Raw genomic sequence first — 17564 nt, 5'->3', positions numbered from 1 at the left:
GGGCAGCAGGGGGCGGGTTTATGTGAGTATGGCCGCTTTACGTAACGCGGTCTTCGATGTAGACCCGCCCATTTTAAACCTGCACACAGAACATTCTCTGAGGCCTAGCTCCTCAAGGAAATGATGAATGGGAAAAATATTTTTTACATGTTTTGAGGGACACATTTAAGGCCTAATTAATATGATAAGAAGAAAAATACTGAATTTGGTTTACCCGGTCTTTAAGCACAGCGACAGATTTCGCTGAGTCGTGCGACAACATACGCAGCTTCGCGCGAACAGGCGAAAATTGTGTCTTTTGGTGTGAACGCACAGTTAGGGGCACAAAACACCGGTGACAAGACGCTGTGTTGCGCTTTCAAAATAAAATCTAATATTTTTCTCCTCACGGTATAATAAAAAAATAAAAAATAAAATAAGGTAAGAATTACAGCTATGGTTACTTTTGTTAAAGTCTTTCAATAAGTACACCATTACAACTAAACAAATTAGATCTGTTTGTCAAAGCTACACGAACAGATCTAATTTGTTTAGTTAATTTAAGCATGGTTGGGGATGCCAGCGATGATGGTGACGATGAAGAGACCTTTGAAAACAGCGCTACTGGAGCGCATGCACTTTACTTTCTATCTCATAATTGACTCTTAATTGAAACTTTTTATTTAATTATGAATTTTAATTCTCATAATTATGACTTACAATGGGGATTTTCTTTTTTATCACTGGCAGGAATGGGCTTCCATTACGGAGCCGCCGAAGTGACATGAAGGAGAGAAAAAAAAATGTACTGGGGACAAACACTGACTATAGTTTTGCGAGATCTTGAGTTTGTTTTGCGAGATCTTGACTTTGATTTGCGAGATCTTGAGTTTGATTTGGGCTCAAAGGGCCGGCTGGCGATCGGGGTGGTGGATGTGCCCTGGAGATGGTGGGAGGGCGAGACCCCCTTGGGAGCGGCTCTGCAAAGGCTGGAGAGGCGAGGCTGGAGGGGGGGGGACACGTGTCGCCGTCGGGAGCGGGTCCGCGGACTCCAGCCTCGCCAGACCCACACGCACATTGCTGACCTGGCCAGGGTCTGGCGAGGCTGGAGTCTGCGGACCCGCTCCCGAGGGGGACATGGACCAGTGTTTTGCCGTTTGTTTTGCTCCTTTCCTGGGGCTAGAGTTAGGCTGCGCGTGCAGCCTAAAAAGGGTCCTCGCCAGACCCTGGCCAGCACATTGCTGACCAGCAATGTGCATGTGGGTCTGGCGAGGCTGGAGTCCGCGGACCCGCTCCCGAGTGAGAGTTCACGTTGGTCAGCGCTCCGCCATGCTGCAGAGTGCAGAGTGCGTGTGTGTGGGTCTGGCGAGGCTGGAGTCCGTGGACCCGCTCCCGAGGGGGACACAGACCAGCGGTTCGCCGTGCAGAGTGCAATGTGCGTGTGGGTCTGGCGAGGCTGGATCAAGATCTCGCAAAACAAACACAAGATCTCGCAAATCAAAGTCAAGATCTCGCAAAACAAACACAAGATCTCACAAAATAAAGTCAAGATCTCGCAAATCAAAGTCAAGATCTCGCAAAACAAACTGAAGATCTCGCAAAACTATGTCATTGTTTGTCCCCAGTACGTATGTTAGTATGTCTTTTTTTGTCTTTTTTATTTTCCTTCATGTCACTTCGGCGGCTCCGTAATTTATCATATTACAATGTAATATGATAAATAAAACAAATCCATTAAATCTGTCATACACATGCATATAAGGCTCTGTCTGCACCTGCTATTGGCTCAGTCAAGTTCAAGTTGCATTTATTGCTGGCGGGCCACAGAGAAAGTCACTTGCAACAACACGCTTCAAGATGTGTCTCCAAGCCAAAAAAACTTATGATTGATTGTAAAAATCGCCAATTCAAAAGCGTACGGACCGACAAATATTTATTAACAAAAAATGTTATAATGATACAATTAAAAGTGAAGAAGAAAGGAATGCGTCTGCCAAGTTTATTCCATGTAATAGTACTATATCTATTAAGTTAACACTACTTTAAGTAAGATTTATTTGTAGCGATTCATTGACATAGTTTTACTCTATGTGTGGCCCCTGAACCCCCAGTGGTTTTCCTTTTTGGCCCACTTGTTAAGGAGGTTGAATAGCCCTGATCTAGTGTCTGGGAGTTCTCGCGAGAGCACAATTTGAATTTGCTTAGCGAGTCACTCTGGGAACGAACAATAAGGCGTGTTTCAGATCGCCTGCATTTGAGCGCATGCATGCACGAGACTTGAGAAGATCTGCATCGTTTGGGAGAGGGCATAGTTCGGGAGAGGGCACGCCTCTTTGAAAGGAGTCATTTCTCATGTGGGAAATTCCACGTGGTAATTCCAACCGAGTGTCTTATGTCTGCATTTATTTGAGACCATATGCACAGAAAAGCAGACGGAGGGAGTTACCCTGGAGCTCCCGCAAGTTTTTAAAGCTAACAAACCGTACTCCACGCACCCCCCGCTGTGAACAGCTTCGTTTGAGGGCGTGGCTAACCGCTGGAAGGCGGGATTTCTGCACTTCAGCACCTCCCACTGCAGAGTCTGACGTCACATTATCACAGCAGTAAATTTTTAGCACAAACAAGTTGTTTGACACACTTAATGAGGGGCATTTTCTGTGTGGGTGAATACTCCCTCTGGTTCGGACGTAGAATTTTGTGGGTCACAGCTGTGATGCTCCTCACCTGCCGTGGTTGTTGCACTGGACCCAGGCACGACCGCAGCCTCCACCTTCTCCAGTTCAGAGCCATCAGCTATAAAACAGAATGTCATAGATCTATATCTATATCTATCTATATATAGATATAGATGTATAAGGGCTTCCTGTCAGTGTTAACGCTTGCGATTAATCTGGAAACAATGCGTAAAAAAGCATTATGTTTACGCCGATTATTGCACTTCTTCATTTTGTGCCTTATGTCTTCTGCCAGCTGGAAGTGATTTCCTTTATGGTAGTTAGCTGCATCATTGCCATTCAGCTTCCCATACGAGAGCGTGCGTGGGAGTCCAACCCCGCGAGCCGCCACGAACCAAGAAAGACATAATAACGTATTGCGCACGTTTCATACAGTAATAGGCTGTGTGTCATGCACCTCTGAGATTTTGAAACTATATCCACACGGACATTACACAATCTCTGCCTGTGTCTTGTAAAGTTAAATCGCTGATCAGAGGAAAACCAGAAGCCTGGGTTGCATTTCACCGAAACGGTTTCTCCTGATGAAATTCTCCCTTTTTGCACATCAAGATAAGTGGTTTCTCTCGCTCACAGCAGTTGACATGTCACTTCTGCAAATCAAATTGATATCAAATTGAATTAATAGTGACAATACCCAAAGCAACAGCGGCCATTTTAATTGATTTCATTTAATTAATTGAGCGAGAAGTCCTGTATTAGAAGGGCAGAACTGTAGCCCACTTCATTTCTTAAAATCTGGTCAGAAACTTTGGACAGTTGTGACATGAGTTTTTTTCCTTCTTTAGAAGTACATACACTTAAAAATAAAAAAAAGTTAAATCACTCTGGTAGTTTGTGGAGGTGGTGCTGGGGCCGCTCAAGAGTCAAGCAAATATTATCTTTATTTTTATCTCGACAATCTACTTCTGTGCCATTCAGGGGAAGCTGTGAGAAGAGACCCTATGACAGTGATAAATCATCTCTCCTTCTTGGGTTTCGCCATCAACTGGGTAAGAGCTTTCCGCTCCCTAGTCATCGGCTAATCTACTTGGGGCTTTGCCTAGACTCGGCCACGATGACAGCGTGTAAGGAGTAGAATGTTCTATATTGTGGGGAGTAAAAGTAGTAAGTTGTCTGAAAATACTCTCTTTTGTTTGGCATTTTGTAAATCCATTGATCCTTCTGTTGGAAGACTCATTGCTCATTGACCTGAAACAGAAAGGGGGGCTGGTTGTAGTCTTTTCGCTCGCTCTAGCCCTACTGTTGATACTGAGCAAAAATACAACCAAACGTAAACAGCCCCATTTCCGTTTCCGGTACCGGTCCGGTTCCGTTTCAATGGGATTTACAAAATGCCAAATAAAACACGACAAACTGTATTTCACTATGACACTTGATTTGGAACATCAACAAACACCATTAACCACTCGGTGAGTTGCACATTTCTAAAAACAAACGTTTAGGGTTGTTTTAAGGACAGGTTTGTGAATGCCCATAGCCAGCCATTCTGAAGCAGGCAGGGGAAATTCTAAATGAGCCAAATACCCGAGACAGGACCAATAGTCAAAATTTCAGTGTCAACCACTCTATTTCATCCTAGAAAAACCAGAAATGGGGCTCAATGTTCAAAATACCGGAATTGTCCAATGTTAACCCAAAACCAAATATACATTTCCTAATCTATTGATGATGAATGAAGTGAAAAATGAAGTGGAAAAAAAATGAAAAACAAGAAAAACAAAACACTAAAAACTTGCCTGGGCTACTCATGTTAACGGCTGATGGTTTTGCACTGGGCTTAACTATGCTGAATGGCTTTAATAGAACACAGTGAAACTTAAGGTAGCTTTAAACTTCCATAAACTGTGGTGTGTGCAGCCTCAACCTGCCCCAGAGTCTAATCAGTGTGACCCTATGTTTCTGACATGCTCACCCAGTACACACCTGACAGATACCTCAGATCCTCATGTAAATCTCTTCTCAATATTCCACGTATACATTCAAAATTAGCTCAAGGTGCTTTCAGTTTTTATGGTCCAACACTATGGAACTCTCTGCCCATTGAACTCCGCACATCTCCAACCACATCTTCTTTTAAGCGCAATCTTAAAACATACCTGTTCTCGCAAGCTTTTAATTAGTTTTTTTTTTTTTTTGTTTGTTTTTTTTGTTTGTTTGTTTGTTTGTCTTAACAAATTGACTTCTGTTTTAATATGCACTAACTTTTTGTTTGTTTTAATATGTACTCAACATGTATTGCATCTTGCTTTTATCGTGAAGCACATTGAGTTTATGCTTGCCATATGAAATGTGCTATATAAATAAAATTGACATTGACATTGACATTGACTTGGGCCAGGTGAGGCTGCTTAAACCAACACTCAACCACAGTACAGACATACACGTAATATTTGCCTGCTGAATAGGCGTTAACTGACGCCTATTTATGAAGCAAGACACATTACGTTCAACAGGAGCCGCTGTCTCTCTACAATATGTCTGACCCTGTGTAGAAGGGTCGAGGTCAATGTTTATGAGAACGTTGACCGACCTGTACAACAATGTAGAAGATGCAAGGAACGACACATAACTAAATATGCACATACAAATAAAAATCCCCCATGAAAATACCTTTACAGAGTGGGTTTGGTGTCCATCCGTTTTCCGTGCATGTAGCCCAATTAGCAGTTTGCGTGAAGCCTTCTTTACACCGGTATGCTGCATGATCACCCCTCCATTTACTTTGAAGCCGTTGTTTCAAATTAGGGTCATTTGGATCCTGACATCTGATCTCTGAATAAAGAAGCACAATTGTGTTTCAGTGGGAACTTATAGTAGCGCATGATTGTTTTCCCAAAACGTACAATGTGGCATCTACATAGTTCTCAATATAGATTTCTGAACACTTATGTAAATTTATTTGGTTTACTTTCATTTGATTACAATTGTTACAAAAAAACCACACCAATCCAATCAAACCTGAAGGATCGAGATGACCTGGGGCCTCATGTACAAAGCTTGCTTACGCACAAAAAAGCTGCGTAAGCAACTCACGCAAACGTTCGGATGTACAAAGACTGACTTGACGTGAGAAAGTGCGGTTCTCCACGCAAACTAAATGCCTGGCTTACGCACATTTCTGCTGCATTTTGTCAGTTGGCGGCACATAGAGGCAATGCAGCGCAACAACATTAAGCCTACGCGATCACGAGTCAAGAAGTAATATTGCAATATGAGGCGAGTTCAAAGTGGATTTGAACGTCGGAATGCGTGATCTTAAATGCGCTTCAATCATGCGTTATTGTTGTCGAGACGCATAATATGACACTGTTGTTAGGCTAAACTTAAACAGACCCATAAAACTAAATTGTCAATATTGCAATTAAAAGGAAGCCCCAGCAATATTATTTTCAGTGATTGCTTGTTTATTAAACGTTACATATTTTCCGGACCACGCATGACATATGATCTCTCTTCACACATTTGTTGTGAAATTCTTGACTGCAATATTATTATGTGATGTTGAGTGGAGTAAGCACAAGCCATTGTTACTTAAAATCAATCCATCAATGAACCAGTCGGCCAATTTCGAATTATGTACATATTATTGACACATTGGGTGTATGGATACAACCTATCGTCAGCATGCATCCAAATAAATGAGAATATAAAAGCATGCGCAAAATGTGGCAATAATCGATATGTTGACAATGGCAGTGTTGGCCTTGTTAGAAGATGGTCGCATTCAAAATTAACGGGTGTTCCGCGACTATTATGATTTTTTGGTCAAAAAGGAGCCGATCCCAAATCACAGCTGCCACCCTTTGCTCAAATAGGGCGAGCTCCCAGACTCCGCCCCGCTGCGCTCTGACCCACGCTTCTCCCGTAGGCAGAGACCTTTCTTTTTACGTCCACTTTTTTTATGTCAGCCACAGTTCGGCTTTCCGCCCCAACCTCAGTGACCGACTTGGCAACGTTTTCCCACGCCAGTTTTTTGCTTTTGGTGCTGATTTTGGAGGAAAGAGAGCCAAACAAGATCTTATTTCTGGCCTCTACCTCCGAAATCAGCGCCTCCACCTCGCATTCACTAAAGTTATTTTTTCTTCCTTTCTCCATGTTCTCCTTTCTCCTAACGAGCGCACTACTGCAGGCCTATTTGTACGAATTAGCATATTAAATGAGGGAGGAGACTGGGTGGAGAGACGGGCTCGTGCATGTGCGCTCAATTTCACGTTAATTGGGATGTACAAAGAGAATCTGCGTGAAATCGTGCTTACGCAAGGATTGATACATCCGGATTTATTTGTGCGCAGCAGCTTTCCAGATTTTGGCGTCCGCAAAGTTTTAGTCAGAAATCCACGCAAGTCTTTGTACATGAGGCCCCAGGATGGTTCATGTCAATCCTAAGAAGATATATACATTTACAACTAATTGATGCGTGAAAATAATGTTGCCTACCTTGGCATATTGCATCTGTATCCCATTCCCCACTTTCTGTACAACTAATTGTTTTCTGTGTTCGTTGATCAAAGTAGGAAAACCAGCGGCCTCGGTCGCATTCCACCGAAACGGTTTCTCCTGGTAAAAATCTGTCTTTATTTACGTCAAGATAAGTGGTTCCTCTCAATCGCAGCAGTTGACATGTCACTCCTGAAAATCAAAAAGTAGGATAACAAATTAATATTGCCATTACCCAGCAAGCAATAGCCCTCATATTGATGTCTGTGCCTGATAAAGCCCTGAATTAGACTAGGCTACACTGCAGCCACTTCTGGTCTTCAAATTGGGTCAAAGTAACTTTGGACAATTTAAAAAAATGTAGGTGTTAAAGTTTATCATGTAGGCTTATGCCAACTGTCAAACAGTTATAGTATTTCACTTCAATCGTCTATCATGGACCTTGGGTGCAATTCATGGCAGGGTGTATGTCCACTCAACCCCTGAGAGCGCCCGGTACATAGTAGTACATAGTACACAGTTAGTAAGCACGAGTTTTCCTCTAATCACTTGAAGATCACTCAGATTATTGTTGTATTTTAAGAGCATAATAACAATGTAGGCATAAATGATAAAAAGATATCACCTGAATCAAACTAATTAGAAGTAATGGTTCTGAAAAAGAGCGAATCCGCGATGCAAACGTAAACGGTCCCGGCTCACCGTTCCGACCTTAGTTGTCACATTGCCAGAAATCCTAGATTTGTGTGCAATGCCATTAGAAAAAAACACTTACGGTTGCAAATAGGAATTCCTGGACTCCATTGACCACTTCGGCATCTAATTGTTATCTCTCTTTCCATTCTGTAATTGGTACGGCATGCGTAGGTTACTTCGGCTCCAGAATTGTAGACCTCCCGTTTCTTCTCCATAATAACTGAATTCTCTACTCTTGTCGGTAAATTGCAGGGGGTGTTCACTGAAGAAAAAAAAAAGAAAAAGGCCACACACGATGTTAACCCAAAACCAAATATAAATTTCCTCATCTATTGATGATGAAACAAACTGAAAAAAAGACAAACAAGGTGGAAAAAAATGAAAAACAAGAAAAACAAAACACTAAAATCTTGCCTGGGCTACTCATGTTAACGGCTGATGGTTTTGCACTGGGTTAAACTATGCTGAATGGCTTTAATAGAATACGATGAACCTTGAGGTAGCTTTAAACTTCCATAAACTCTGCACTCTTGGCAATTGTGTAGTCATCTAATTGTGATTGCTTTGGTTGTACTGAGCCTTAACTGTCACTTCGGATTAAAAAAAAACATGTCCTTTTTTTGGTGCATTGATTACTCAATGCACAACAGGTGTGCAGCCTCAACCTGCCCCAGAGTCTAATCAGTGTGACTTGGGCCAGGTGAGGCTGCTTAAACCAACAATCAACCACAGTACAGACACTCACACACAAGTAATATTTGCCTGCTGAATAGGCGTTAACTGACGCCTATTTATGAAGCAACACAGTGGCGCGGGAAGTAGGGGTGCGACAGGTGCTGCAGCACCCCCTAGTGGCGAAGCTTTAAAACTGCAATGACAATAATAGATATTAGAATATAATAATATTATATTAGAATATAATAATATAATAGAATAATAGAATATAATAATAGAATATATATTATAAATATCTCTGGTTGTTGTTTCTGTTCCATGACATTTTGTATGTCATGTTTGGGGTATGGGATGAAGAGAGGGATAATTTTAGTAATTTTATTTATCAATGTGTATTGGCCAATCAGATTTGTCTTGACACGATTGCAATCAGCCTAAGCATAGCATGCACGCACACTCACAGCCTGACACAACAATGACAAACGAGTTTTAAAGTGGTCTGCAGAATACAGCGCCTGTGCAACATAGTATCTATAGAATTCTATAAACTCTACATAGACTGTAACCCCCTGACGAAAATATTTTCCTGCATGTCTGACAAGAAGATGTTCAGGGGGATCATGCTGCTGTCAGCTGCTTGTCATGGAGCCTCATTGCTAGTGAAACTGCTCTAAAAGGAGGTCATGTCACATCCATTATCCGTATATGTGGAAATAATTCAAATTCTCCAGATTGTGTTATTTGAGTAGTAGAAATTGGGTTATTTACACAGTAGCAGTGAATAGCCTGTCTAGTTAGGTCTAATTATTAAGCACAGCTTAAATAGACATTATAAAAAGTTAATAAATTAAACCGATTTTGATCAATTCACCCTTTCTGTACTATAGTCACTCTTTCCCCGGTGCTAAAGCATGGTACTTCAGTCATTTTCCTGTCACATTACATTCAATAGGATAAGCTGTCTCTCTACAATATGTCTGACCCTGTGTAGAAGGGTCGAGGTCAATGTCTATGAGAACGTTGACCGACCTGTACAACAATGTAGAAAATGCAAGAAACCACACATAACTAAATATGCACATATAAATAAAAATCCCCCATGAAAATACCTTTACAGAGTGGGTTTGGTGTCCATCCGTTTTCCGTGCATATAGCCCAATAATCAGTTTGCGTGAAGCCTTCTTTACACCGGTATGCTGCATATCCACCCATCCATTTGCTTGGAAGCCGTTGTTTCAAATTAGGGTCATTTGGATCCTGACATCTGATCTCTGAATAAAGAAGCACAATTGTGTTTCAGTGGGAACTTATAGTAGTGCATGATTGTTATCCCAAAACATACAATGTGGCATCTACATAGTTCTCAATATAGATTACTGCACACATACGTAAACGTATTTGGTTTACTTTAATTTCAAAACAATTGTTAAAAAAACAACACACCAATCCAATCAAACCTGAAGGATCGAGACAACCTGGTTGGTTCACATAAGAGGACAACAATCCTAAGAACATTTATGCATTTACAACTAATTGATGCGTGAAAATAATGTTGCCTACCTTGGCATATTGCATCTGTATCCCATTCCCCACTTTCTGTACAATTAATTGTTTTCTGGGTTCGTTGATCAAAGTAGGAAAACCAGCGGCCTCGGTTGCATTTCACCAAAACGGTTTCTCCTGGTAAAAATCTGTCTTTATTTACGTCAAGATAAGTGGTTCCCCCCACTTTCAGCAGTTGACATGTCACTCCTGAAAATCAAAAAGTAAGATAACAAATTAATATTGCCATTACCCAGCAAGCAATATTGTCATATTATCATATTGATGTCTGTGCCTGATAAAGCCCTGAATTAGACTAGGCTACACTGCAGCCACTTATGGTCTTCAAATTGGTTTATCGTGTAGGCTTATGCCAACTATCAAACAGTTATAGTATGATTTCACTTCAATTGTCGACACATAGCCATTTTTTTGAAAGCCCAGGCACAACACATGAAAAAGTAGTCACGTGACACACAAGAAAGATTAGATACTTCAGTTTTAGTCTATCATAACCAGTGGCATAACAAGCCAACGACGGGGCCATAAGCAGGATGTTTTTTGGTTTTTGGCCGGAGTGAGACTCTGTACAATCTACAGAGTCGGGGTGTTGGATTGCGGGTGGACGGAATTGTTGACGGGGGGGGGGGTTGCGGGATTGCGGGTGGGTGGGATTGTTGACGGTGGGGGGGGGGGGGGGGGGGGTTTGAAATTTAGAACTAGCGCTGAATGCAGGGCCCGGGCGGTAAGATGAAGTCACTGGGGTGGGTGGAGCCCTCCAAAGATTGACGTACCTGCTTACCGATAGTTATGCCACAGATCATAACCATTGTTAGCTAACCGACAGACAATTACAACCCCAAACTAAATGAAAAGCATGCAGCAACATGAGGTATGTATTTCATAGCTGTGCACATGCACATTAAAATTATATTGTTGCAAATCCTTGATCTACACAAACAATATATCATATGAAAGCTGAGACTCCACTGATTCCAACAGTCCAAACCACCAATCACTCTGTGGTGTGTTTTTTAGAATAAACTTCACTTCTTCAAGTTACAACCAACGATTATGTCTCACACAGGTGCACTTCTCGTAGTTTGAACGAGCATAGTTTGGGAGAGGGCACGCCTCTTTGAAAGAAGTAATTTCTCACGTGGGATATTCCACGTGGTAATTCCAACCAAATAGGGCAACTTTTGATATGTTGAGGGGAGTGTCTTATGTTTGCATTTATTTGAGACCATATGCATCACCAGCATTTCTGACGTTTTTATCCCAGAATGCATTATGTTATGCGAGGCAACTCAACATATGCTTGATCTGAAACACACTTATATACTCACTCCCCGATTCCTCTGGACACGGTGTATCTGATATAGGCGGGCCAAAAGCGTCGCTTTTTTACCGACTGGATACGGCAAGAGTCTTATCTATTGTCTCCGCTGGTCTGGATACGTCACCCCTTGTATTCTTCTGATTGGTCGTAGCGTTATCCAATTGCGAGCAGTGATATTTTGAAATGCATGCTTGGTGCCGCCCCTCGAGTTGGGGCATTTTCATAACTCGTTGCCAGACCCTACAGCTTTCTAGATGTGGGTCTGGATTTCCAGGCTAGTGTCCGGGCACCATTTTGCAGCTAAACACAGTGTTTACAAATCCATGTTAGTCACTAACATGGAGAGAAGGTTTAAGGTTTAGAGAAGGTTTCAAAGGTAATAAATTGCCTTTAAACAGAACACCTGTCCTTCATCGCTATCTGGTGGCTGTATGGTACAATTGCGATTGTTTGGCTTGAAGTCATTTAATTGACCCAGACCTTTCAATTGAGGGGTAAATTGTCAAAATTGTACAATGGGTTATCAGGATATCCACCTGTTTGTGTCTCATCAAGTTTATATTATTTATATATTTATACATAATTTTGCATTGGTTTGCCTTTGATTTGATTCTATTTTGAGGTTTTGCCCGAATCTACTAAAACCGCTCTCTTTGCTGTACTTCACTTTATTGACATCAAATATTGACCCATGTAACATATTATGTTGTGTTATGGCCTTTTAGTATGGTAAGGCTACCAACTGATAATTCAGTAGGTGGTATTCACTCTAAAACAATTGCAATTTCTTTCAGACGAAAATAAAATCCTCCATAAAGCTGTGTTCTAGCTTTATTCACGCTAACCAAGTAGTATCATAGCCAAGTGATGAAGAAGTAAAGGTGCAGTTTGAAGCCTTAAAGGCATTTAGCGGTGAGGTAAAATACTTACTGCTAGATGAGTATTTAACCCCCCACATCTGCCTTTATTACGACATAGTAAGAAGTCCTGCCGATGTCAGGACTGCAAAGTCGCTCACCAGCTTCCATAAGGGACTCAAGGCTCACTTGTCCCCCCCCCCTCCTTCCTTACTCTCCTAAAAAAACCCTCTCACACTCTTATTGTATGTTTGTACAAAATGCTAAAGAAGTATTAACCTTGTGTAGCATCTTATCCTAGCTATCTTTGTTGCTACTGGGAATGGGTTAACCTAGTAATTGCAAATGCTTGGCACTTGTTGAATGAAAATGAAAATCCTTACAGTACTGACAGAAATATATATATTTTTTCTTTCTTCTGGCAAATGTACTGTACTTATTGTAAGTCGCTTTGGATAAAAGTGTCTGCTAAATATAAATGTAAATTAGCTATGGTGCTCTTTTCTGGCCTGTAATGTGCCACTAGGGGTTCGAAAATTATGGCAATGTCCAAGATAGCATCAAGTAGCCATGTTTCAAGTGATGAGATTCCTGAATAGATTTATTTACTCTGAAAAACTAGTTTATAGCAGGCACGGTGCCAGGATTTCAGTTGTGGATCGGCCAGACCAATTGTGGATGGTCCTTAAATGAAAAAGGTTATCAAATCCCTGTTTAATATAGTGTTATATTATCTGTGCATAATATAGATTTTAATAACTTGATGCTCTTTAAATATTTTGTTGCATTGTAAAAAGTTTCGGTGCATAGGACGGACCTATCCGCGATCGCTCTCTCCATAACGCACCATACCTGGCTGTGCTTTAGCGTGTCACTCTATAGACCTAAGGCCTATAGACTGTAAAAGTGGTCAGGAATCTAATATTTCCCACATAGTTTAGTTCTGCTCATATAACATGAGGCAGACTATTTCACAATTCTGTTTAATTGTTTAAAGTTTTTAACAATATTTCAATATCATTAGCAACAGACTGAGCCAATTCAAGGTCATCCACGAAGATTAACGGCGCTTTAACGCAAATCGGATCAAGCATCAATATCAACAAAGTTTGCTGCATTGCAAAAACAAAGCATTTCAGAAGCCTTTATGGCTAACTTATCAGGCTAAAAAATAACAACTGGGTAGGCTAAATGACACTCATATGTTTTGTGCTGGCTAAAAGGTGTCATTCCCCAAGAAACCATTTAGTACTTCCTTTTGAAATACGATAGGTCATATGCATATGCATGCTGAACGTGAAAATGTTCTTCTACCTTGATTGCCTGCATAAGCAAATGAAAGAAAATAGACGCATAAACTAACGAATCAGAAAAGCCTCACCAACTGACGTAATTTGGTGTATTAGTATTCATGGCCTCGCCCACCTTGGCTTGCAACGGCCCACAGGAAGACAGTATTGAGTTTGTGCCTGTGCTATTTGTGGCGATAACAAATCAATGTTTCATCTCTTGGCCAAGAAATAAGAGTTGAGGAAGAAATGGTTGGATTGGACATTGCCACTATTTCAACATTTACACGGCCCGGGCACAGCCGCGTAAATGTTGCTCTTCTTTCTGTATTCAATTGCCGTTCCCCAGCCACAGTGCACCGTGGGAGTCCAGAAGCTCAGCTCCGGCCACGGTGCCCCGAGGGGGCTCTTCTTTCTGTATTAAATCAACCAGAAGGAGAACACCCCCAAGGAGCCCAGTGGTTCTCTCTCCCTCTCTCTGTGTGTCTCTCTCTCTCCTTCTCCCTCTCTCTGAGTCTCTGGAAGTTTAATTGGTTTTATTACTGTGACGGACAGTGCTGTTAGCCAATCAGAGGCGAGTCATTTGAATGTCATGAGCCCTCCAAAGATTGACGTACCTGCTTACCGATAGTTATGCCACAGATCATAACCATTGTTAGCTAACCGACAGACAATTACAACCCCAAACTAAATGAAAAGCATGCAGCAACATGAGGTATGTATTTCATAGCTGTGCACATGCACATTAAAATTATATTGTTGCAAATCCTTGATCTACACAAACAATATATCATATGAAAGCTGAGACTCCACTGATTCCAACAGTCCAAACCACCAATCACTCTGTGGTGTGTTTTTTAGAATAAACTTCACTTCTTCAAGTTACAACCAACGATTATGTCTCACACAGGTGCACTGTGCTATTTGTGGCGATAACAAATCAATGTTTCATCTCTTGGCCAAGAAATAAGAGTTGAGGAAGAAATGGTTGGATTGGACATTGCCACTATTTCAACATTTACACGGCCCGGGCACAGCCGCGTAAATGTTGCTCTTCTTTCTGTATTCAATTGCCGTTCCCCAGCCACAGTGCACCGTGGGAGTCCAGAAGCTCAGCTCCGGCCACGGTGCCCCGAGGGGGCTCTTCTTTCTGTATTAAATCAACCAGAAGGAGAACACCCCCAAGGAGCCCAGTGGTTCTCTCTCCCTCTCTCTGTGTGTCTCTCTCTCTCCTTCTCCCTCTCTCTGAGTCTCTGGAAGTTTAATTGGTTTTATTACTGTGACGGACAGTGCTGTTAGCCAATCAGAGGCGAGTCATTTGAATGTCATGAGTAAGAGCCAAAAGCATGTCGTTCCTCCCCACCCACCTCCTCCACCACACTAGAACAGCGTGAAACAGTAGCACCAGAGCATTTTTTCACCAAAACTGACTCACAGGGCACTTGATTATTTGCAGATTTTTAATCATTCTTAATTTAATAATCTTCTTCTTAATTTAATAATTCTAATTCAAAATTAAAATATATGAAAAAATTTTTTTTTTTTTAAAGGTACACTGTAATTTTTTCTCCTAGTGGTTCAATTTTATTTCGCATTCAAACAAATATGCTCTCTAGCGCCTCGCGTTTTCAAATGTGCGTTGCAAGCTGTTGGAACTACGGCAGGCAGCATGTGTCAAGCTTCAAGAAGCTATGACAACAACATGTCTTCAAACACCACTTCATCAAGTTTTGTTTCGGGTGATGAGGTACGTTATTTCAAACAAACTTTAAACTGCATTGAATAATTAGTGTGAGCATGTATGAGTAATTACTCCTCGAGCAAGATAGTGAATTATGTTCTCATGTTTATATCGTTTTTTATTGGTAACATTACTGTCGCAGTATAGCGACACTTGACACACGACAATTTTTTTTTTTTTTAGTAGGCTAGAGTTTATTGCTCTACTACAACGCATGAACTATGTGCTGATTAGTAATGAAACATTCTTTATCCGTTTATTTTTCGATGTCCGTGCATTGTCAGAGATCATCATCAGGCGATTCCACGCCGGTAGGGAGAGGAAGAGGGAGAGCACAGAGAGGCAGTGGATCGGTGGGAGCTAGGCGAGGAGGATGACGAGGAGGACGACGAGGAAGAGGAGAACGAGAGTCACAACCACAACGACAAAGACGATCGGCAGCTACAAGAGAAAATCTTGATAGGATAGTGCTTTTTGTCCCTCTCGGCAGTTCATAGTTTTTTATAGACCGGAAGGACATTGAAGCCTCCGTAGAGCTCTCCCGTCCTATATAAATACAGATAAGTGATTCTTCGCTCAGGAGGATAAGTGAGATTGTTGGCAGAGATAATTTTACACCAATGAGGACTTATTTATGAATGAAGACGTTGATTTCAGGTAATGAATGACTTAAAGCACTACACAGTGTACCTTTAAGAAAGGTTTTGGGTGGGCCTGTTGAACAGTGGGTGGTCCTAGGTCCGCCAGGCCCATCCATAACACTGTGCCTGGTTTATAGCAGTGATAGCAATTATGATTCTTAATTAAAAACACATCCTCTCTTTTTCCATCTGTAGAAACATGGCTGGCTCTATAGTAGAGGACACACTCGCTATCTAGATATAAAGAGCTTATTCTAAGGTATCGAACACACAGCAATTCTAATTTTCATGGGATTATACACTAAAAGTGGTTTGCATTGGTTTATATATATGTATATGGAGCTATTACTGTTGCAATATTATTTGCAAATGCGTATCTCAATCTGTGTGTGTGTATTCAGATCTGTGTGTGCGTATTCAGATCTGTGTGTGTGTAATATGATGTGTGTGTGTGTATTCAGATCTGTGTGTGCGTATTCAGATCTGTGTGTGTGTATTCAGACCTGTATGTGTGTAAAAAAAATCTGTGTCTGTATTCAGATTTGCAAGTGAAGACAAATCTGCAAGTGCATGCAAAGATCTGTGAATGTGAACACAGATCTGTAAGTGTACATAGATCTGTAAATGTGTAAACCGATCTGTAAATGCGTACATAGATCTGTAAATGTCTGTCATCACTTACAACTCAGGCAGGAGCTCTCCATTGGCTGTGTTTTTACACGTGAATTTTGCAACACTTCTGCCGCGGCAGATCTGTGATCTGCAAATGTGTAGAAATGAGATTTGTCTGTGACCTCAGTGTTCCTTTGCCCTGAGCTCAGGCTCACAGGCTCACGCTGCCTGGCTGCAGTAGCAGTACCGCCTACACACCACCAGTCGGCGCGTAGCACCCAGTGATGATAAGCGTGTCACTTTTACTGTTGAAACATGAACTTGTACTTACAGCGAACACTCTTGAATTCATGGTATTGCCTCCCGACCATACACTCGACACAATGCCAACCGTGAGCGCAATGAAATGACCCCAAGTGACACGCTTATCATCACTGGGTGCTACGCGCCGACTGGTGGTGTGTAGGCGGTACTGCTACTGCAGCCAGGCAGCGTGAGCCTGTGAGCCTGAGCTCAGGGCAAAGGAACACTGAGGTCACAGACAAATCTCATTTCTACACATTTGCAGATCACAGATCTGCCGCGGCAGAAGTGTTGCAAAATTCACGTGTAAAAACACAGCCAATGGAGAGCTCCTGCCTGAGTTGTAAGTGATGACAGACATTTACAGATCTATGTACGCATTTACAGATCGGTTTACACATTTACAGATCTATGTACACTTACAGATCTGTGTTCACATTCACAGATCGTTGCATGCACTTGCAGATTTGTCTTCACTTGCAAATCTGAATACAGACACAGATTTTTTTTACACACACACAGGTCTGAATACACACACACACAGATCTGAATACGCACACACAGATCTGAATACACACACACAGATCATATTACACACACACAGATCTGAATACGCACACACAGATCTGAATACACACACACAGATCTGAATACACACACACAGATTGAGATACGCATTTGCAAATAATATTGCAACAGTAATAGCTCCATA

At 41.6% G+C, this 17564-nt stretch overlaps 1 protein-coding gene across 1 annotated transcript in view; it reads right to left on the bottom strand.

Annotated features, from left to right (window-relative positions):
- The window catches only part of LOC311352788 (complement factor H-like), a 135838-nt gene extending 125555 nt beyond the window's left edge, over nucleotides 1-10283 (bottom strand). The window contains exons 1-6 of the mRNA XM_084472587.1: nucleotides 10086-10283; nucleotides 9635-9796; nucleotides 7930-8112; nucleotides 7155-7346; nucleotides 5328-5489; nucleotides 2704-2772 (exon numbers count right to left, since the gene is read on the bottom strand). Of these exons, the coding sequence (XP_084328713.1) occupies nucleotides 2704-2772; nucleotides 5328-5489; nucleotides 7155-7346; nucleotides 7930-8112; nucleotides 9635-9737 (709 nt within the window). The 5' untranslated portion in view covers nucleotides 9738-9796; nucleotides 10086-10283. The remainder of the gene's footprint in view (nucleotides 1-2703; nucleotides 2773-5327; nucleotides 5490-7154; nucleotides 7347-7929; nucleotides 8113-9634; nucleotides 9797-10085) is intronic.
- Nucleotides 10284-17564: the final 7281 nt, after the last annotated feature.

Source organism: Micromesistius poutassou (genome assembly GCF_964030765.1).
Source record: "Micromesistius poutassou genome assembly, chromosome: 9".
Taxonomy (NCBI): Eukaryota; Metazoa; Chordata; class Actinopteri; order Gadiformes; family Gadidae; genus Micromesistius; species Micromesistius poutassou.
Note: the sequence above shows the minus strand (reverse complement) of the source record. Positions and strands in the feature narration are given on the sequence as shown.